General features: G+C 37.3%; 1 protein-coding gene across 10 annotated transcripts in view; it reads right to left on the minus strand.

Moving 5' to 3' along the window:
* Positions 1-8750: 8750 nt before the first annotated feature.
* The window catches only part of ZMYND11 (zinc finger MYND-type containing 11), a gene marked incomplete at its 5' end in the record, with an annotated part of 74269 nt that continues 60139 nt past the window's right edge, over positions 8751-22880 (minus strand). For 8 of the 10 annotated variants that reach the window (XM_079700976.1, XM_079700968.1, XM_079700974.1 and 5 more), the window contains 5 exons: positions 8751-9203; positions 18330-18515; positions 18836-19108; positions 19906-19974; positions 20362-20569. In XM_079700976.1, the coding sequence (XP_079557102.1) occupies positions 9081-9203; positions 18330-18515; positions 18836-19108; positions 19906-19974; positions 20362-20569 (859 nt within the window). In that variant the 3' untranslated portion in view covers positions 8751-9080. The remainder of the gene's footprint in view (positions 9204-18329; positions 18516-18835; positions 19109-19905; positions 19975-20361; positions 20570-22880) is intronic. The other 2 variants (XM_079700975.1, XM_079700972.1) reach the window with 1 other exon arrangement.

Genomic DNA, 22880 nt, shown 5'->3' on the forward strand with positions numbered 1-22880 from the left:
TCAGTCTTGACAGGTTGTATGTTTCTAGGAGTTTATCCACTTCTTCTGAGTTATCTAATTTACTGGTGTATAATTGTTTATGATAGTTTCATGATCCTTTGTATTTCTGTAGTACCAGTTGTAACCTCTTCCCTTTCATTTTTGATTTTATTTATTTGTGTATTCATTCTCTTTTTCTTGTTAGTCTCAATAAAGATTTGTAAATTTTGTTTATCTTTTCAAAAAAACAGCTCTGAGTTTCATTGATTTTTTTTCTATTGTTTTTCTTGTCTCTATTTCATTTATTACAGCTCTGATCTTTATTTCCTTTCACTAAGTTTGGGGTTCATTTTTCCTTCTTTTTCTAGTTCCTTGAGGTGTAAAGTTATGTTGTTTATTTGAGATCTTCCCATTTTCTTAATATATGCATTTATTGGTATAAAATTCCCTCTCAGAACTGCATTTGCAGCATCCCATAGGTTTTGGTATGTTTTGTTTCCATTTTCATTTGTTTTGCTGTATTTTCTCATTTCTCTTTTGATTTCTTCTTTGACCCATTGGTGATTCTGGAGTGTGTTAATTTCCACATATTTGTAGATTTTTCAGCATTCCTCTGTTATTGATATCTAGTTTCATATCATTGTGGTTAGAAAAGATACTTGCTATGATTTCAATCTTTTAAATTTGCTGAGACATTTTTTGTGTCATATCATATGATCTGTCCTGGAGAATGTTCTGTATGCACTTGAGAAGAATGTGTGTTCTCCTTCTGTTGGATGGAATGTCTATAAACGCCCATTAGTTCAGTTCAGTCTAATGTATGTTTCAAACTCAACATTTCCTGGTATTTTCTGTCCAGATAATCTAACAATTGCTGAATGTGGGGTATTGGATCCCCCAACTATTGTATTTTTTTCCATTTTTCCCTTCAGTTCTCTTACTATTGCTTAATATATTTAGGTGCTGTGATGTTGGATGCATATATATCTTATATTTTAAAGTTGTTTTTATCTTCCTGATGAATTGACCCCTTTATCATTAAATATTGACTTTCTTTCTTATTACTGTTTTTGGCTTAAAGTCTGTTTTGTCTGATATAAGTATAGCTATTCCTGCTCTTTTTTTTTGCTTTCCACTTGCATGCAATATCTTTTTCTATCCCTTCACTTTGAGCTTATGTGTCTTTAAACCTGAAGTGGGTCTTTTGTGGGCAGCATATTGTTGGGTCTTGTGTGGCTTTTTTTTTTTTTCAATCCATCTAGCCACTCTAGCTTTTGATTGGTGAATTCAACCCATTTACATTTAGCATCAAGGACTTGCTAATGTCATCCTACTAATTATTTTCTGGTTGTTTTGCATTTCCAATGTTTCCTTTCCCTCTGTTTCTGCCCACCTTTGTAAATTTGTGATTTTTTTGTGGTGGTTCTCTGTTTCCCCCTTTTTAATCTACTCTAGGTTTTTGCTTTGTGATTCCCGTGAGGTTTACATAAGAACTCTCATAGATAAAACAGTCCATTTTAAGTTGATAGCAACTTAACTTTGATCAGCTATAAAATCTTCACTTATTGACTCCCCCTTTTAAAATTTTGTGTATCATTATTTAACTCTTTTATATTGTGTATGCAGTAACAAATTGTAGTATCTATATTTAAATACCTTTCCTTTTATCTTTACACTACAGTTAAATGATTAACATACCATCCTATTACAGAATTAGAGTTTTCTAAGTCTGACTATGTATTTGCCTTAACCAGTATGTTGTATATTTTCTTATGTTTTCATGTCACTGATTAGCATCTTTTCATTTCAGCTGGAGGGACTCTTTTCAGCATTTCTTGAAGTGCAGATCTAGGATGATGAACTCCCTCTGCTTTTGTTTGTCTACAAAGATCTTTATTTTTCCTTCATATCTGAGGGGTAACTTGGCCTGAGAGAGCATTTTTGGCTGGCAACGTTGTTTTTTTTTTCCCAAAACTCTGAATATGTTATTCCACTCTCTCCTGACCAATAAGGTTTCTGCTGATAGCTTAATGAGGATTCCTTTGTAGATTATAGTCTTTTTTTCCTTTGTCTGCTTTTAGGATTCTTTATCTTTGATTTTGATAGTTTTGTTATAATGTGCCTTGAAGAAGGTCTTTTTTGCGCTGAGAAAATAGGGTGATCTATTAACTTTGTGAATTTAGACTTCCAGTTCATTCCCTCCCCAGGTTTGGGAAGTTCTCAACTATTATTTCTTTAGATAAACTTTCTGCCCCCTTCTCCTTCTCCTCCTTCTGAAACCCCAATTATTCTATTTATTCTTGTGATGGAATCCTACAGGTCATGTAGGTTTTCTTCACTCTTTTTCATTCTTTCTCTTTTTCTTTGTTCTCCTCTAACTGAATTATTTCAAATTCCCATCACCTAACACACTTATTCTGTCTCCCCTTTGCTGGACTCCACTGCAGATGCTCTCTGCTGCATTTTTCATTTCATTCATTGACTTATTCAGCTCCAGAATTTCTCCTTGGTTCTTTTTTATAATTTCTATTTCTTTGGTAAATATCATTTTGAACCAGTATTTTTCTTTTCATGATTTCATTGAATTGTCGTTCTGAGCTTTCTTATAGTTTGTTGAGTTTCTTCAAAACAGCTATTTTGAATTCTTTATCAACTAGATCACAAAATTCCATGACATTAAGCTTGGTTATTGGAGAATTATTATCTTTTAACGATGACATGGTTCCTTGATTTTTTGTTTTGTTTTTTGTTTGTTTGTTTTTGCGGTACACAGGCCTCTCACTGTTGTGGCCTCTCCCGTTGCGGAGCCCAGGCTCCGGGCACGCAGGCTCAGCGGCCATGGCTCACGGGCTTAGCCACTCCGCGGCATGTGGGATCTTCCCAGACCTGGGGCACGAACCCGTGTCCCCTGCATTGGCAGGCGGACTCTCAACCACTGCACCACCAGGGAAGCCCTGGTTCCTTGATTTTTCATGTTCCTTGTAGTTTTGTGTTGCTGCTGTTGCATTTGAAGTAGCAGACACCTCCTCAAATCTTTGCTAGTTGTCTTCAAATGGGACATTCTGTTTGTTGGTATTGTCATTAATTCTGCCTTTTTCTGGGTACCCTTGTTTCACTCTGCTTGTTCCCTTTTGTGGCAAACTTTTAAACCTTTTGTATCTTTTTTCATTCTTACAACTCCCCAGACTGGCCACTGGCTTCTTTGTTTTCAAGAAGGTGATGCTACAGCCCAAGTTTCTGGCTTCTCCTTTGCCCACAGACCCTGGCCAGTTCTCTGATCACACGCTCTGTCTACTGGAGCTTGCTTTTGCTGCTGCGCTCAGGAGCCATGCACAAGATGCTGGCTGCAGAGTGGGGGAAAGTGTGGGCTTAGCTCTTAGGGCACTGGGGATGCCCATGGACCTGGTAAGAGGATCCCCAGGAGTGGCACTCCCAGAGGCTCATGGGTGAACTTCTTGCTGAGTTCAGTTAGCAGGAACTGCATCCCTTTAAAGACCTTCGATAGTTTTTATCTGCTTCTTTCCTGATCTCCTCCCTCTTAGCAGTCATGGAAGTCCTGCTTCAGTACTCTGGGTGCTGCTGGAGAGAAACAGGTTCTCCAGCTGCTTCCCAGGTACTGCTTCCCAGTACCTGGCTAACTAGGTACTCACTCATTGCTCTCCTTGTCTCTTGTGAAAGAGGTCACCACTGTCAGATAGATCCTCTGTATGCAGTGATTCCTTGGGGCGGGGAGGGGGGGGTGCAGTGCTGAGAAAGTCCTTCTAGATCCACTGCATCCAAACTTTCTCCCTCTCCAATGACATGCTGGAATCTCCCCTAGGAAAGGCTGGGTTTCTGCAACTTCTCGATCTTCTGTGGGTGTCTGCCCAGGTCAACACTCTCCAGGTTTTTTCCCAACTGCAGCCAGAAGGGTCAGGAGAGTTTACTGCCCCATGGGCTCCACAGCCCATATCAAGGTCTAACCCTCGCCCTATTACCAGGTGCAGAGGTGGGCAAGACCCCTTACAGGTCCCCTGGCATATGGTGCTGGTTCCACAGCAACCACCGAGGTGCTTGTGTTCATGAAAGATGCCCTAATTCTTTGTTGAAAAGGGACAAAAGGAGGAACACCCTACACCACCGTGATGCTGATATCACTTGTTTATGCCTCTTTTTGTCCTAAATATAATTTCCCTCCCATTCACGAGCAGTTTTCAAGAGTAGGCTTCTCTCATCTTCACTTCTTTATCATCTGTCGTTTTGAACCATCTCGTCTTCCGCAGTCACTGTGAGGTTACCCTCTAGTTGTTCTCTCGTGGCATCACCCTCATTCCTGCTTCCTGTCTGATGGCTTTCTTAACCATGTCAAATCTCTCTCATTGCTTAAAAAAATGACTCTCCTGTAACCTTTAACCCTGCAGGCCGCTCTAGCCAAGAATTTTGTTTCTTCTGTAACTTTTTTTCCTGGTTTTAAAAGTTATGTTCATAGTAAAACTATGAAGGAAAAAAATGAATCACCCAAAATCAATGTTGGATCCTCTGGAATGCCTTTCTTCTCCGGCTAACTCCTGCTCACCTTTCAAGTTCGAGCTTCTGTACAGGTTTTTTTAAGCCTTCCCTAATTCTTTCCCCTCCTGTTGTGCTTTCTCTGTATCCTATAGTCCCATATTTTTTCTTCATTGCACCCAACTCTGGGTTATAATTAAAGTTGTACTTATTTGATTGATGCCCTCGCTAGAATATAAGCTACATAGAGACAGGAAATATGTCTGTTCTGCTCATTATCATACACTTAGCATCTAACACAAATGCTGTAGGGGCTCAAGTATTTATTAAATGAATGAGTAATATTTACACTGTCCTCTAAATTTCCTTAGCAGTCTATACCTCCAGTTATACTCTTTCCTGTTCCTGGAGGTAGGGATTATTTATCATTGCACAACTTTATTAAGCCACAGACTGTCTTCATGGGGCTGTAGAACAGGAGGTATGATGTCAGGAACCTGGTTCCTGACTTTGAGCAGCTCTGGGTCTTGGCTTTCTCTACAGTATGAGGTAAGGAGTTGGAGTAGATAAAGGTTTTCAAAATGCCCTGTAGAGCCATAGGGATCCTTAGGTAACTTTCCAGGGCTGCCTACTTGAAATGTCAGTTTAGAGGTTGTTGGAAGATTTTTAAGCTCTCAAATCTCAGATTCTGAAAGACTAAGCCTACCCTCAGAGAGTTCAAATTCTGGTGAAAACTGATTAATTTTTTTCTTGTCGGCTCCTAGGTTTCAAGGAGGACCTCTACTAAACATTTGCTAAATGCATATTGACTACAGGTCAGGTGCTGATGGGGGCCCTTACTTGGTAAGACAAAGCTCTTGTTTTTAGGTTGCTCCGTCCAACATGGGTAGTCACAGCCACACGTGAATAAACTGTGGCTAGTCCGAATGGAGATGTGCTGAAAGCATGCAACACACACTGGGATTTGAAGACTTAGTATAAAACAAGAATATAAAATGTCTCATTGGGCTTCCCTGGTGGCGCAGTGGTTGAGAGTCCGCCTGCCGATGCAGGGGACACGGGTTCGTGCCCTGGTCCGGGAGGATCCCACATGGCGGCTGGGCCCGTGAGCCATGGCCGCTGGGCCTGCGCGTCTGGAGCCTGTGCTCCACAATGGGAGAGGCCACAGCAGTGAAAGGCCCGCATACTGCAAAAAAAAAAAAAAAAAAAAAAAAAAAGTCTCATTGTTATATTAATTAAATATTGAAATATTTTGGATATACTAGGTTAAGTAGGATATATTATTAAAATTAACCTGTTCCTTCTTAATATGGTTAAATATTTAATATGGTTATTTAATGGTTTAATATTTAGTATGGTTACTAGAAAATTTTAATTTCTTAGGTACCTCAGGTTACATAATTTCACTTGACAGCATTGTTTTATAGTTTATAATTTAGTGTGGTAGTAGTAGTTACACTTCTGAGCACTTACATATCCTTTAAGACCTAGCCTCTCAGGTGTAATCCCTGGCCAGTACAAGCAGTTATCACTTGGAAGCTTATAAGAAATGGCAGAGTCACCAGCTCCACCCACCCCAGACCATCTAAGTCAGAGTCTGCATTTTAACTAGATCCCCAGGTGATTTGTGTGCACATGAACATCTGAGAGGCTCTGATCTAGATCACAGTAACAGGACTCTTGCTATCTCTATTTTTGCTTCTCTAATCTCACTGGATCCGGGATTCTTAACCTGAGGGACCTGGATCCTTATGGGGGTGGGAAGTCTACAGGTGGGCCCTAGGACTCTGTAAAATACTGAAACTTTATGTATATTGTTCATGAAAGGGTCTGTTTTTATTTTCATCAGTAAAGCAGTGGTTATGAAAGGATGCCCTCGTCAGCAACACTTGGGAACTTGTCGGCAATGAAAATGCTGGGGATAGGGACCAGCAATGTTTGAACAAGCCCTCTTGTGATCCTGATGTCAAAGGTTTGAGAACCACTGAATTAGAGAGGAAGGCAAAGAAGAGGGTCGAGCCACTTACTACATTACAGTCTGGTCAGGAGGGTGATGCTGGCTTGAATTGAGATTGGCATCATGTGAGTTGGTTGGAGGAGTGCAGTGATGCAAGGTGAGATGATGGATGTGATTCTAGATGCATTGAAATGGATGATATTGACTAATTTCAAATGTTCATTGAATAATTTTCTATCTATCTTTATGTTCAGCCCAGCATAAGTTTACCCAGAAAAGGGGCTTTGTAGTCAAACAAACCTGAACTTGACAACTGGTAAAAGTAAATTCAACTTAAACAAACGTTTAAGTAAATTATTTTTAACACACTGATTTTATATAAAGTTAAACAGTCACCAATGGATAGCCCACAGTATATGATTACCATGTGATACAGTTGTGTTTGTTTTAGTCTAGGGAAATGGACTAAATCAACAATTTATTAAAGGCAGTTTTTTTAAATACATTTATTAACCAATGTTAACACATTAAATGAACCTATATATTGCTAGTCAGAGCAGCTTACAAAATGCCAGAATGCATCATAGAACTGGACAGCCACGATGAATAATTACAATGTGCATAGTGGCTAAGCTCAACACCTTGATATAGCTTTATGATTGCAGAAAATTTTTAATAATGATTCCTAAAACAATTGTAATTTTACCTAAAACTTTTACAAAACCAGGCCACAATCTTTTTTTAATTTTGTTTTTTTTTTTAACACACAGTTTTCACGCTGTAGTAACTTGGAAATGTGCAACCGTGTCAACGGAGACAAAAAAGCCAAAGTAACACGAATCTTACTTTCATGCAGCTATCGGTAAATAGTACACACTCTGGAATGATTTTACACCAAAAATAGTTCCACAATAACTTGCTCTCATAGGGGTGGATCGAAGTTTTAAAACTTGAAAAACAATCAATCAGAGAAGGTTAAGTGTTCATGGTTATGTCGTCTCGCTCCGACCACGGCACCGTGGCAACACTGACAAATCACACAGCAACAAGGAGGGACCGAGAACGCCGAGTCCCTGCATAATCCAGGTACGGTGCTGAAATGGGGCTACTGGGCAGGTCCTACAAGCCACTGGGCACCACTGGGCAGTAGCTTGTCGATTAACTTGTGTCACCACCATCTGTAACAGCATCAGGACTAGATGGATGATTATTTCACAGAAGGCTCTTTAGAGTGACCCTGACAAACCTGGAGAAAACTTTTTAAAAGGTTTTTCTCCTGATTCTCTCACTTACATGGTGTGTAATTGCTTTAATAAATATCAAAGGTCTAAATAAATATTTACAAATTATTTCTCTAACCTTAAAAATAAATGATAAATGGGAATTTATTTTGACTTGGTCTAAGATCAGTCTTTGAAAAAACATAAATTGTGAGGTTTTTTTTTTTTGTAAAAAGTAATTTAAGTTTTCCTGGCTGTATTTTATATGTCTATGTATAAAAAAATCATTATTCAACTACCGATCCATTCCTATTGGTAATGCTTCTTAATCCAGACATTCCGCAAAATACAGACTTTTTACAAATCACGGCATCTTTAATACAAGAAAATTAACATGCATTATTCTTCATTCTGTGTACAGTGGTGGAGTTCATTAGTAGGCAATGACCCACTACTACAAACATAACGGCTTCTGTGAAACTTAAGTGCTTTCTTTCCTTTCAGTATTAACTTACAATGTAAGAGGTGACACCAGATAATAGGCAATCAATCAATCAGATGCTATTTGGGGAGGGAAGGGAAGCATTAAAGAAATTTATATGCCTCATCTATAATTTTGTGTATGGATAAAGGTAGTTTTTGGCTTTTTATTTTATTTTTGTTTATTTTGTTACAAGCACTCATGTTAGGACAAAGATGAAATGTGCAAACTTTAAAATTTAAATATTCATTTTCTCTAAGATCCAGCTCAGTAAAAGATTACCCCAGTTCCCTGCAATTTTAAACTACAAGATCAAAGCTAATAATTTGTTATAAAAGTTATATATTGAAAAGAAATAATGAAAAACACAATTGGGAAATATTTAAGAAAAAATATGCAGGACTAGCACCTGCTGTGTCAACCCTGTTCCCTAAATTCAATCAATCATATACCCACTGGCATAACCAATAGATAATGCCTTTAAACAGTAAATTAAGCTGAACAAAACCAGCTCAACAAGGTTAAGAAATAAATTTCACATCAAGGTAGTATGCTTTATTTCTGAAACAGTTCTGTAGTTCTTACATTCAGATCTATTTTAAATGTTTCTTTGTTAAACTCACTTGTATTCACCTGCTGTTTTTTAAAGATCTGTTGTTTAAAGGTTAAAATCTCTGTAAAACCTAAAAATGTTTTAAAATTTGCTGAAAATGCAACAAACTCTCAATTAAAATTTATTTAAAATAATACCCTCCACTGATGTTACTTTTACCCCCTGAAAAACTCCAGAGGAGCATTAACAAAAGATTTAACTACTGTGCAAAATTTCTTCACGAAAAGTGTTTAAAGGCTGGTGCAAAATGGGAAGCAAATTCTAAACAATTTTGGCTTCTTGGAAACAAAAACCGCTGTGTCTGAGAAGAATAATCGTCAGTGATTCTCCAGAAAGAACCAGCCTTCATCTTTTCCGGCGACAGGTGCGCTTGTGTTCCGCATGCCAGTGCTCCTGCTGACACTTGATTGAGCAGTAGGATGTGTTCCAGCAGCAGTGGTACATGGCCTCCTCCTCACAGTTGTAGCACTGCAGGCAAGAAACCATAACCAGCAGTTAAACATGGGATGAAATGCATAGGAAACCAGGTACAGTGATTGACAGACTTCTGAAACTGTGCTTTTAAAGCTCTTTCTGGCTCAAGCTTAAACTAGTATCACCAAGAACATCAGAACATGTTTTCTGTCCTGAACAGGTTGGCAGGAAACAATGGGATGGATGATCGAGGCTCAGCACGCAGTCCTTTGTCAGCAAACTCAAGCTTACTTGGGCACAGCATCAACTTTTTCATCTCCACTAGGTCATTCCTGTCAGCACACAAGCGTAAGTAATTTCTATTTTCTTAAAAAGGTCCTGAGATTCTGGAAAGATGATAGAGCAGAAGAACCAGGATCTACCTTCCCACCTGGACAACAGCTGTACTGTAGAATCTGTCTGAAGTAACTATTTTGGAACTCTGAAGTCTACTGAAGGCTTGAACAGTAAGTTACGGTTAATTTTAGTCAATTTTGGCTCTTAGCACAGTAACAGCTACCTCTTCCCTATTCTCCACCCAAGCAGCTGTGAATGGAGCACCTTGTGGGAGCCAGGGTGGGCAAAAAAGATGTGCTTCTGGTCACAGAAATGGGAGGCTCAGAAAAGACCTAAGAAGACATTTAGTTTACACCTCAATCTGACCTTTGGCACAGAGACAGCCTACAACAATCAAAGAAACAAAAACAGCAAACTATGAGAAGGAGAAGAAAATGAGTTCCAATTACCATATTACTAGATTCAAATGTCTAGTGTTCAACAAAAAACCACAAGGCATACAAAGAAGCAGGAAAGTATGACAATTCAAAGGGAAAAAAACCCAAATCAACGGAAACTGGCCATGAAAGAGACCTACTGGCAGATATATTAGATAAAGACTTTAAAACAACTATTAAAGAAGGTCAAAGAACTAAAGGAAAATATGGAGAAAGTCAAGAAAATGATGTACGAACAAACTGGAAACATCAATAAAAAGATAGAAACCAAAAAGAAAACGTGGAGCTGAGAAGTCATTCACTGAAGTGAAAAACTGACTTCAGGGATTCAAAGGCAGATTTGAGCAGAGAGAAGACAGGACAATGGAAATTAACAAGAGAGGTGAAAAGACTGGAGACCAAACAGAGCCTAAAAAGACCTGTGGGACATCAGCCAGTGGACCAAGATATGCATCATGGGAGTCCCAGAAGGAGGGGAGAGAGAAATGAGCAGAGAGAATACTGGGGAAGTTTTTAGCCAGTATTCCTTCAATCTGATGAAAGATATGAATATAAATATTCAGTAACTCCAAGTCAGATGAACTCAGAGAGCCACACTGAAACATGCTGTAACCAAACTTTTGAAACTCCTGAGAGCAGCAAGAAAGAGGGGAGCTGTCGCACACAAAGGATCATCAATATGTTATCAGCAGATTTCTCATCAGAAATTGTGGAGGCCAAAAGACCTGATACAGTCAAAGTGCTAAAAGAAAGAAAAAAACCTGTCAGTGGAGAATCCTATATGCAGCAAAACTCTCCTTTGTACCTGCAAGAAGTACTCAGGGCGTCCTGCAGGTGAAATGAAAGGACACTAGACAGTGACCTGGAGCCACATGGAGAAACAGAAGATCTCAACTGTGGTAAACACATGGGCAATTGTAAGAGCCAGTACTATGGCTTACAATGGCTTGTAACTGTACTTTTTCTTTTCTACGATTTAAGAAACCAAAATTTAAAGAAAAAAAGTTATTAGTATAAAAGCTAGTATTACTGTAAATTAGTTTGTAACCCCAAATCTTTTCTCTACATAATTTAGGAGACTAATACATTTAAAAGAATTTTTAATTTATATTTTTGGGCACACAATGTATGACGATGTAATCTTATAACATCAGCAATTGAAAAGGATTGAGATGGAGCTGTAAAGGAACAGAGATTTTATATATGTTATTAAACTAAAATTGCTATAAATTCAAATTAGAGTCTCATAACTTTAGGCTGTTAAATGTAATTTCCGTGGTAACCACAAAGAAAACTGCTATAGCATATAAACAAAAGGAAAGGAACTTAAACATTTCCCTACAAAAAATCAACTAAACACAAAAACAAGAATGCAGGAAATGAGGGTCAAAAAAGTTATCGGGCTTTAAATTTACACAGATTAAACTCTCCAATCATAAGACACCGATTGGCAGAATGGATAAAAACGCGTCTATAATATGCTGTCTATAAGAGACTCACTTAAGACCTAAAGACACAAATGGGCTGAAAGTGAAAGGATGGAAAAAGATATTCCATGCAAATTGGAACCAAAAGAGAGCAAGGTAGCTATACTAATTTCACACAAAACAGACTTTAAATCAAAAAAAGGTTACAACAGACAAAGAAGGACACTATATATTAATAAAAGGTTCAATACAGCAAGAAGACATAACAATTATAAATATTTACACATGAAATGACCACTAAAACATAAGAAGCAAAAACAGACAGTTCTACAATAATAGAGACTTCAACATCCCACTCACACTAAGGGATAGAACCACCAGACATAGGTAAGGAAATGGAGGGCCTAACACAATAAACCAACTAGATCTAACAGATATACACAGAGCACTCTACCCAACAGCAACAGCACACATTCTTCAAGTGCATGTGGGACACTTTACAAATTAAGTCTCAACATATTTTAAAAGGTAGATATCATACTAAGTATCTTTTTTGACCACAATGGGATAAAATAAGAAAGCAAAAACAAAAGTAAAACTGGAAAATTCAAAGTTGTGGAAATTTAAAAAAACACTTTTAAACAACCAATGGATCAAAGAAAAATTTAGGTTATGCAGTGAGGCAGTGCTCAGATGGAAATTTACAGCTGTAATATCTACCTGAAGAAAGATCTCAGATCAGCAGCCAAAAAGTCCACCTTAAGGAATTAGTAAAAAAGCAAGTTAAAGCAAAAGTTAGCAGGAGGAAGAAAAAAAAAAAAAAAAAAAAAAAGATTAGCACAGAGGTCAACAAAATAGAGAAGAGGAAAATAATAAAGAAAAATCAATGAAACCAAAAGTTGGTTCTTTGAAAAGATGAACAAAATTGATAAACCTTCAGCTAGATGGACCAAGAAGAAAAGAGATGACTCAAGTTACTAAATGAAAAATAAAAGTGGGGACCTTACTACTGATTCTACAAAAATAAAAAGGATTGTAACAATGCACTATTAACAATTATACACAACAAACTGGATAACCTAGATGAGATGGACAAATTCCTACAAACCCAAAACCTACCAAGAATAAATCTTGAAAAAATCTGAATAGACCCATAACTAATAAGCAGATTGACCTATTAATCAAAAATCTCCCAATAAATAAAGCCCTGGACCTGATGGCTTCTCTAGTAAATTCTACCAAACATTTAAAGAGCTGTCAAACCTTCTCATACTTTTCCCAAAGATGGAAGAGGAGGGAATATTTCCTAACTCACTCTGTGAGTCCAGCATAACCCTGATACCAAGCCAGACAAAGACACTACAAGAAAAGAAAACTACAGATCCACAAGCCTTATGACCATTGAGATAAAATCCTCAACAAAATACTAGCAAATGGAATTCGGCAGCATATTAAAAGAATTATACACCAATGATGTGATGCGACATATAAGAATCAATCAATGTAATATGCCACATCAACATAATGAAGGAAAAACCACATGGTCATCTCAGTCAATGAAGAAAAAACATCTGACAAAATTCAGCACGCGTTCATGATAAAAATACTCAACAAACAGGAACAGAAGGAACTACCTACCTCCACATAATGAAAGCCACTATGAAAAACCCACAGCAAACATCATACTCAAAGATCAGGAACAACGCAAAGATGCCCACTTTCACCACTTCTATTCAATATAATACTAGAAGTCCTAGCCAGAGCACTTAGGCAAACAAGAAATCAAAGGCATGCTAATTGTAAAGGAAGAAGTAAAATTATCTTTGCATATGATATGATCTTATATGTAGAAACCCTGAAGACTCCAGAATGAAGTTGCTAGAATAGATGAATTTGGCAAAGTAGCAGGATACAAAGTCGATATACTAAAATCAACTGCATTTCTATACACAAACAATGAACAATCTCAAGAGCAAACTATGAAAACAATTCTATTTAAAACAGCCTAAAAAAACCAAAATGCTTATGAATTAACTTAACCAAGGAGGTGAAAGACTTGTACAATGAGAATTGAAAGAAATTAAAGACAACATAAATAAATGGAAACACATGCCATGTTCATGAATTGGAAGACTTAATATTGTTAAAATGTCAATACTACTGAAAGTGAGCTGAAGATTCAATGCAATCCCTATCAAACTCCCAGTGACATTTTTAGTAGAAATTGAAAAACCCACCCAAATTTTCATATGGAACCTCAAGGGACCCCCAAATAGCCAAAACAATCTTGAAAAAATAAAACAAATCTGGAGGAATTATACATCCTGATTTCAGTACTTACTACAAAGCTACATTAATCCAACCTGTGAAGTACTGGCATAAAGACAGACATATAGACCAATGGAACAGAATAGAGAGCACAGAAATAAACATATATATGGTCAACTGTTTTTTGATGAGGGTGCCAAGACCGTTTAATGGGGAACAGATAGTCTTTTCAACGAAGGATGCCGGAAAATCTGGATATCCACATACAAAAGAATGAAGTTGGACCCTTACCTAACACCATATACAAAAATTAACTCAAAATGGGTCAAGGACATAATTCTAAGATCTTATTGTAAGATCTAAGACAATATATCTCTTAGAAGAAAACAAAGGACAAAAACTTCATGACACTGGATTTGGCAATGAATTTTTGGGTATGACACCAAAGGCACAGTTAACAAAGAAAAAAACAGACAAATGGCACTTTATGAAAATTATCCATAGAATAAAAAAGCAACCCACAGAATGGGAGAAAATATTTGCAAACCATGAATCTGAAAAGGGATTAATATCCAGAATATATGGAGAACTCCTAAGACTCAACTCAAAAAATGGGCAAAGGACTTGAATAGACATTTATCAAAGATACAGGAATGCCAATAATCACATGAAAAGATGCTCAACATCACCAGTCATTAGGGAAATGCATATCAAAACTACAGTGAAACACCACCTCACACCTATTTGTATGAGTACTATCAAAATAAAACAAGAGTTGGTGGGGATGTAGAGAAATTGGAACCCTGGTGCATTGTCATGTGGGAATGTAAAATGGTACAACTGCTGTGAAAAACAGCACGGTGGTTCCTCAAAAACTTTAAAATATAATTACCATATAACCATGCAATTCCACTCTGGGTATATGCCCAAAAGAACTGAAAGCAGGATCTCAAAGAGATATTTGTACACCCATGTTTATAGAAGCATTATTCACAATAGCTAAACCATGAAAGTAACCCAAGTGACCATCAGTGGGTAAATGGATAAGCAAAAACGTGGTATATACATGCACTGGAGTACTATTCAGCCTTAAAAGGGGAGGAACTTCTGCAATACACTGCAACATGGATGAAACTCGGTGCCATTATGCTAAGTTAAATCAGCCAGTCCTAAAAAGACTGTGTGATCCACTTATAAAGAGGTGCCAACAGTAGTCACAGTCACAGATACAATGTAGAATGGTAGTTACCAGGGGCTGGGGGAGGGGAGAACAGGGAGTGACTGTTTAATAGGTAAAGAGTTTCAGTTTTACAGGGTGAAAGAAGTTATGGGAATAAGATGGCAGTGACGTTGCACAACATGAGTGTATTTAATAGCACTGAACTGTAAACTTAAAAATGATTAAGACAGTAAATTTATTTTACCACAGTTTTTTAAAAAGGCTCTTCACCTCATATTTCTTTCCATCTACCACCCCCATTTTTCTCCTCCCCTTCCCAAACATCTTGGAAGAACTACCTACACTTGTTATTTCAGATTATTCTCTTCCCCTCTTTTTTAAGCCCACTGCAGTCTTTCACCTGTGCCTTGCCACTGAATACGCTATTATCAAGGTCACTTATGGTCTAAAACCAGTGGTTAATTCTCAGCCTTCATCTTATGGGGCAACGTCTGGAGAAGTTTTGATTGTCATCACTCAGAGGGTGGGGATAGAGGCTTTGCTGCTAAACATCCTACAGTGCACAGAAGTGTCCCCAATTTTTTGGTCCAAATGTCAGTAGTACTTTGGTATATTTCCTGTGATTTTACTATGTCAGCAATTGTGACTTCAGTGAGGTTACTATTTAAAAAGTGTGGATAGCACGTTTTAATTTTGGAAGTAGTTGTAATAGTCAGATTTGGGTTTGAATCTTAGATCTGTGCTAATTAATCAAGTGAGTTCAGACCAAGTTTATTTAACTTCTTAGTTTCCTCATCCTCAAATAATACTTCAGGCAGCACCATCCCTTCTATTACTTAATGCATTCATTTTGTATTTCTGCCTTTCTTTGTGAATATATTTAAAGGATGTATCATTCTTACTATGTTTCTCTTGATTGTATGCCATCTTCACATCCACTTTTTGGGTATCTGACATACCTACATACTCTCTTGTCCTACAGTACTGTACTGCTTCTTACAATAATGTAAGATTTAACTATAATACAAGAATAACTATAATACAAGCATAATTCTAAATCTTTTACCAGTCTACTAGAAACGACATACGAGCAGCAGTAGCTTAAGAGGGTGAGTACCAGCTCTACCGACCAGGTTTCTAGTCACTCTGTGTAAATCTCATAAGCCTCAAATTCCTTATCCAAAAAAATGGGTATAAATAAAAGCAGTATGGTTTGGCATAAAAACAGACACACAGATTAATGGAATAGAATAGAGAGCCCAGAAATAAACCTATGCAAACACGGTCTATTAATTTATGACAAAGGAGCCAAGAGTATACAATGGGGAAAGGACAGTCTCTTCAATGAGTGGTACTGAGAAAACTTGGGCAATGACGTGCAAAAGAATGAAACTGGACCGCTATCTTACACCATACACAAAAATCAACTCAAAATGGATTAAAGACTTTAACGCAAGACCTGAAACCATAAAACTCCTAGAAGAAAACATAGTGGGTAAGCTCCTGGACATTGGTCTCGGCAATGATATTTTTTTTGTTTGACACCAAAAGCAAAGGCCACAAAAGTAAAAATAAAAAGTGGAGCTACATCAAACTAAAAAGCTTCCGCACAGGAAAGAGAACCATCGACAAAATAAAACAGCAACCTTGGAATAGGAAAAAAATATTTGCAAACCACATATCCCATAAGAGATTAATATCCAAAATACATAAAGAACTCATACAACTCAGTGGAAAAAAAAACTCCCAATAACCCAATCAAAAAATAGGCAGAGGACCTGAATTGATATTTTTCCAAAGAAGATATACAAATGGCCAACAGATACATAAAAACAGCTCAACATCACCAATCACCAGGGAAATGCTATCAGTGATATATCAGTGATATATCACCTCACAACTGTTAGAATGGCCATCATAAAAAAAGACAAGTGTTGGTAAGGATGTGGAGAAAAGGGGAAGGAACCCTTGTGCACTGTTGGTGGGAATGTAAATTGGTGCAGCCACGATGGAAAATAGTACGGAGGTTCCTCAAAAAGTTAAAAATAAAACTACCATACTATCCAGCAATTCCAGCAATTCCATTTCTGGGTATTTACCCAAAGGAAATAAAAACAGGTTATCGAAAAGATATCTGTGCTCCAACGTTCACTGAAGTATATTCACAATAGGCAAGATATCTATATACAACCTACATGTCCATCAATGGATGAACAGAATAAGGAAAACGTAGTGTGCATGTATGTATATATATTACTACACTCACACACACACACACACACTGGAAGGTTATTCAGCCACGAGTTAGGAAGGAAATGATGCCCTTTGTGACATGGATGGGCCTCAAGGGTATTATGCTAAGTAAAATAAGTCAGATATCTCATGGTATCATTTATATGTGGAATCAAATAAATAGATATAATAATATAATATTTCATCAATAGTAAACTGTTATAAAAAGCAGTATTATAATTCTTTATTTTAGCCACCTCTTCCTATTTCCTTGATTCATGAGTAAACTTATGGGAACTTCCCCTTATAAGTCTAGTGTCTACTTTCTAGCTTTCTCTCATCTTTGCATGAAGACAGAATTATAGACATGGTGTTGGGGCATTCTGCCTCATAAGATCTTGAGCACACCTTAATAATTCCATCTAGTGATATTTATATTTCATCATTCATCTGTTTTTCCTTCTAAGTTATCTTCATATATTCTTCTAAGTTATATGTTTCTCTTTTCCTTCTTGTCAAATCTTCATCAAAAATTTTAAAATGTTTATTTTCCCTCATGAAACATTTACATATATTTAAAGACTCTTTTCAGAATGTAGTCTGGATCAAATGAAGAATCACAAAACTTCATACAGTAATTCATCAAAATTAAAAGCAAGTTATGAGCTTTTGGGAACAAAACTTTGTCCACATAGCTCAGTCAGTTGGCAGAGAAACATCTGTATGCTCAGAAGCTGCTGATCCGGGCGGAAGATAGGAGTCACAAACAGGGCATAATAAAAAATGAACATCTGTCAGTTTTTCAGTTAAGTTAAGAGACCTGTGAGATGTTACTATCATAAAGTAAAAGTAATCGATTTCTTTACTAGAACCTAATGTATAAATGTTAAGTGCAGTAAAATCTGAAAATCCTTAGTTTGCTATTACGATACTTACATTTACAATTTTACAAGTTAGATATTACCTGTCAGGAGTTACCAGCAAAAGTCAGGGCCAGCCCACTTATCAAAATAAAATACTTGCATAGATGGAAAAGTTATATAAATCAGTTATACTAAATATGTTATGTCCCAAAGTATCATAATCTCAATTTAACAAAATAATCCTGAGCAATACTCAGTAATGTGGGATCTGGAGTTTAAAAAAATTTTTTTAAGTTAATTAAAGTTGACAATTTCACATCAGATCTTATTTCAGGAGTAATTTTTGCATATGCCACATATATCTTTCTGAATTAATTTTCATCATACCTATGGTATATTTTTCAGAAATCAGATTCTAAGAAAATAGTGGTATTTACCCACTGCTTCTTCTTGGTCTGAGAAATTAGTTGTTTGTGCTGTGTTGCTAGCTTCTTGATTTCTTCTACAAATTCTTCTTTACACTTTTCCTTTACTTGCTTACATTTTCTGTCTATCTCACCCTGCATATTTGCTACAGCTTTATTTACAGCTTGTCTTTTTTCTTCTTCCATTTCAGAACGCAGCTGAAATGAAAAAAAAAGTTAACCCACAATATGTCAGCTCATAATTTACACAGACCATTAAGCAAAACCTTAATACATAGTTTCTACTTAACTGATGTACCTCTTGCCTTTATTTCATTAAGGGCTATAAAATATTTTAGATGAGAAAAGTGCTACTGTTAATTAAAATATTATAAAAAGATATTTTATTATACTCCTAGTTTTAAAAAGTAGCTACCTGGTTGATGCCTAAGTGACAGAAGCTAAACCACAATAGGAAGACTATTCACTTATCCTGCCCAGATGTCTGAAGGCAACACTGGCGGTGGAGGCTGCGTTACCTTTTCTAGAGCTTCTCGTACAACTCTTTCAGTTTCTCGCTTGTGATCAGACTTCATTCGGTCTTTAAAGTCATTGAAAATTTTGGTGTATTTGTCGTGGCACATGCTTTGACACACTCCGTCACTGGTGGTCTGGGTGCTTCGATGCAGCATTCTTGGTGAAGAGGCACTTAACTTCTTGGTCTGAGTTGATACAGAAACTTTTTCGATTGGCTGAGGCATCGTGGGGATTTCCTGGCTGGAACTTACTGCTTCTGTTTCAGGCTCTGGTTCCTAAAGGATAAGGAAAGTGCTAGAGAATTCACTAGTTCAAGAGCAAGCTCTATTAGGAGAAAAACAGAGTGATACACATAAATAGCCATATAAAAAACTGCAGTTCAAAAACCATGTAAGAAAATGGAAAATTGTTTTGTGTATTTTACGACAATTAAAAATAAATTAATTTTTAAAAATTTAAAACATGCAATTAGTAGGTACAATAATTCTAAACAGGAACTTCATTTACAATTACATATCAATATTATGGTTTTTCTTTTCAAAACAGACTAAACAAAAAAATTTATCATACAAAATCATTATCAATTTATAGTCATTTCTTTGGTTTAGATTCTTTAACAAATATCCTAAACCACTTCTCACTGAATATGTGTTAGGATTTTGCCCATATTTACCCCTGATTTTAAAATATGCATGGATTATATAATTTTAAAAGGCTGAGCTCAGCCATAGTTTCCTCCAGTTTTTAAATGTTGGCCTCATTGATTTGTTGGATAAACACGTTGTTTTTTATTAGTGCTATAAGAAAATATCAGAGTTCTAGAAAATACAACAAAGTGCCCTCCCACTTAGCCAGCCGTGGTCCCTGCTGTTTTACTGGTAAGCAGACTTGCAGCTCCCGTGTGTTCCTCTATGACGGGAACAGTGGGAAGACTCGGTCCAACTTGGTTGCTACAGGTTGACTGACAGCAATGCTTTTCGCAAGGACCTGTGAGGAGCACTGCCTTGATCACAACTGTGAAAATATTTCCTGTTTCAATTGCCACCTGGACACTGCAAGGCAGGCAACTTACTTCTTTTTTGGGTTCCACACTTTGATTACGTCGTCCTTTCTTTGTTCTCGGTTCTTGAGTGACCTTTAGCTGTGGGCATCATAAAAGTAACAGCACATTATTCCCGACACTATGAAACACTTCTCTGCTGCTAAGACTAGCCAGGGGACCCACAGGTCAGGGGTGAGCACTTGTTCCCTTTCGCATTAGCTCTTTCAAGACCACGTGGTTGGCACTCACAGAATGATTCCTCTGGGCCGAGGGCTTGAAAGAGCTAATGTGCTGGTAGAGTCAGGATCAGGGTTGGTGGTGGCTTCCGTGTATTGGAACTGGTTCTGGTTTCTTTCGCAGAGCACTTTACAAATGTTACACAAAAGGAAGAAGAAAAGTCAGAATCTGCTCATTCCAGTGAGGAGTGTGCGCTGACACCTGCACATTCAGAACAAGAACCGACAGGCTCTCACTGGCGCCTCTCACCTGCTCATTACTGGTAGAGGAGATGCTGGATTCTGCCTCCTCCTCCCCTCGGTCCTCATTCTTAGACTTCCAAAACCTCCCTTCACGAAGGAAGCGCTGATGCAGCTCCAGCTCATCACAGGCCTTCTTCCAGCCCATACTGCGCTTAACATGCAGCCGGTGAACGTTGACTGTGATGTCCTGTATGTTTTCAGAAGGAATCCAGGCCCTGTGAACAACATTGAAAGGGATGGTTAGAAATTTCCAAAATGGGAGGGACTTCCCTGGCCGTCCAGTGATTGAGACTTTGCCTTCCAACACACGGGGAGCTAAGATTCCACATGTCTCGTGGCCAAAAACCCAAAACATAAAACAGAAGCAATATTGTAACAAATTCGATAAAGACTTTAAAAATGGTCCACATCAAAAAAAAAGAAGAAGAAATTTCCAAAATGGGAGAAACTCTACCAATTGTTAAGTACAATTTGTGGCTTGAATAAAAACTCTTACCAAGTAGAAAATAGGTGAAGTGACATTTGTTTTTCACAGTCATCAAAGCGAAGTTCTCAGAATGGGAGTGATTCACAGCTCTTTTTAAAATGTTCAATATCTCATTGTTTTGAATACTGTAAATTATTCAAAATCTAGCTATTTGCATGTTAGAACTATAGAATCATTTGTAAATGCCCAGAAATTTTTATGAGACACATACATACAAAATGAGGGCATCTAACAACTATTATCTAGTAAGTCATTACATCCCTATTCATCAGATGAACCATGACTAACAAATGGAAAACTGTTTGTATCATTCAGCAACCAAGTACTCAACTGCGGACACATAAGTTGATCTAAAACTACATTTGGTTCTATTGGGAAGAATGCTAGAAATTTAAGAAAATTTTCCTGGGTGCTAATTGCTTGACTGGACTTAAATTAGTATCCAACTCAACCAGGGCTTACCGTGTGCCAGTGGAAGGCACCACAAAGCATACAGTGCGTGGGACCTATGACTGTTCCCGCCTCATTTGACAGCTGGCAGAGATGCTGCCAAAAATGGGGTTAAGGAAAGCTATTAGTTAGCAGCTGGAACCCAGTGAGGGTCCTCACTGCACCTAATTTATTAGGTTGGCACTTCTATATACATTGCCACTGCCTTTAACTGAGAAACAATGATAAAACAGTGCAGCACAGAGTTGAGGTGACTCTGGGGTACTCTGGAGAGGAAGAAGGTTTCATTTGGCTGTGAGTGGTCACAGGTTTCATTTGGGCTCCATCTTGAAGGAGGAGTAAGATTTAAACGGGACCATATGAGGGGAGGACTTCTAGGCAGAAGGGATGTCACAAATGAAATAAGAAAATATAAGGACATGTGAGCCACAGTTAGTAAGACATTTTCTAGAGCACAGGGTACAGGCTGGGATCCAGCACTATGAATACACAGATTTGCTCTTTTCAGTCTTATTAGGAGTTTCAGAAATACTAGACCTATGACTGTTCTGAAGGGATCTTACCGAATCCCGGCACATGTGCCTAAAGCCAAAAATGTAGACTTCTAATTTGCTTGTACAAACTAAGCTGTTTGCTTTAGAATTTAAAAGCACATTTTAAATATATAATAATCCATAGTTATATGGTAATGATAACTGAAATTGTTAAATTTGAACTTATTTATAAATATTACATTAACAGTGTCATCTGACAGTGCTTTATTAGAAACCAAAGTAAACTACACTTTGAAAAAGAGTGCAAATAAAATTGTGCTTGTGGAAGAGTTCCTTGCCATTAGATCTCGTATTTATATTATATTTACTCTTTCAGTCAACAAACATTTATTGAGCACCTATTACATACCAGTCAATCAATAATAGTGTTAAAACACTTTTTAAAACCAGTATGCTTTTTGAGAGAGATTTCTGTTATAAGCAGTGCTGACTACCTGGAATCAACTTGTGACCTAGGAGAGAATCTTATCCCCTCGGATATATTTAGTCTATTGAATCTATTTAATCTATAGAATTTATTCAATTTATCTACTACCAGCTGGAACCCAGTGAGGGTCCTCGCTGTGTCTAATTATTAGGTTGGCACTTCTACATACATGGCCACTGCCTTTAATCTACTGAATTTAATCTACTGATTTAATCAACTGAATCTATTCTTAACATGAGACTTAAGGCTCAGTGCAATTCATAAAAACATTCCTATTCTCTCTTAATCATCTCCATTATTGTAGATAATCAGATTTCAGTTTTAAAGAGTATCATTGAGCATGCAATCTGACCTACACTAAAAATAAAAGGCAAACTGCACCCCAAAATTTACAGTAAGTTTAATAAAAAGAGGTAAAATCGAATCTGGCTCTACCTACACATCTGTCAATCTGGAATTCTCTGAATATATGCACAATAAAATGGCTCAGTGATATGATGGCAAATGAACCCAAAATGCCCCCCTTCTTTCTTCCCTGTGCCATTGCTCCCTCCAACTACAGGCAGCAGAAAGATTTAGCCCTGCTGACAGTCAGACCCTATCAGCTA

Source organism: Hyperoodon ampullatus (genome assembly GCF_949752795.1).
Source record: "Hyperoodon ampullatus genome assembly, chromosome: 3".
Classification (NCBI taxonomy): domain Eukaryota; kingdom Metazoa; phylum Chordata; class Mammalia; order Artiodactyla; family Ziphiidae; genus Hyperoodon; species Hyperoodon ampullatus.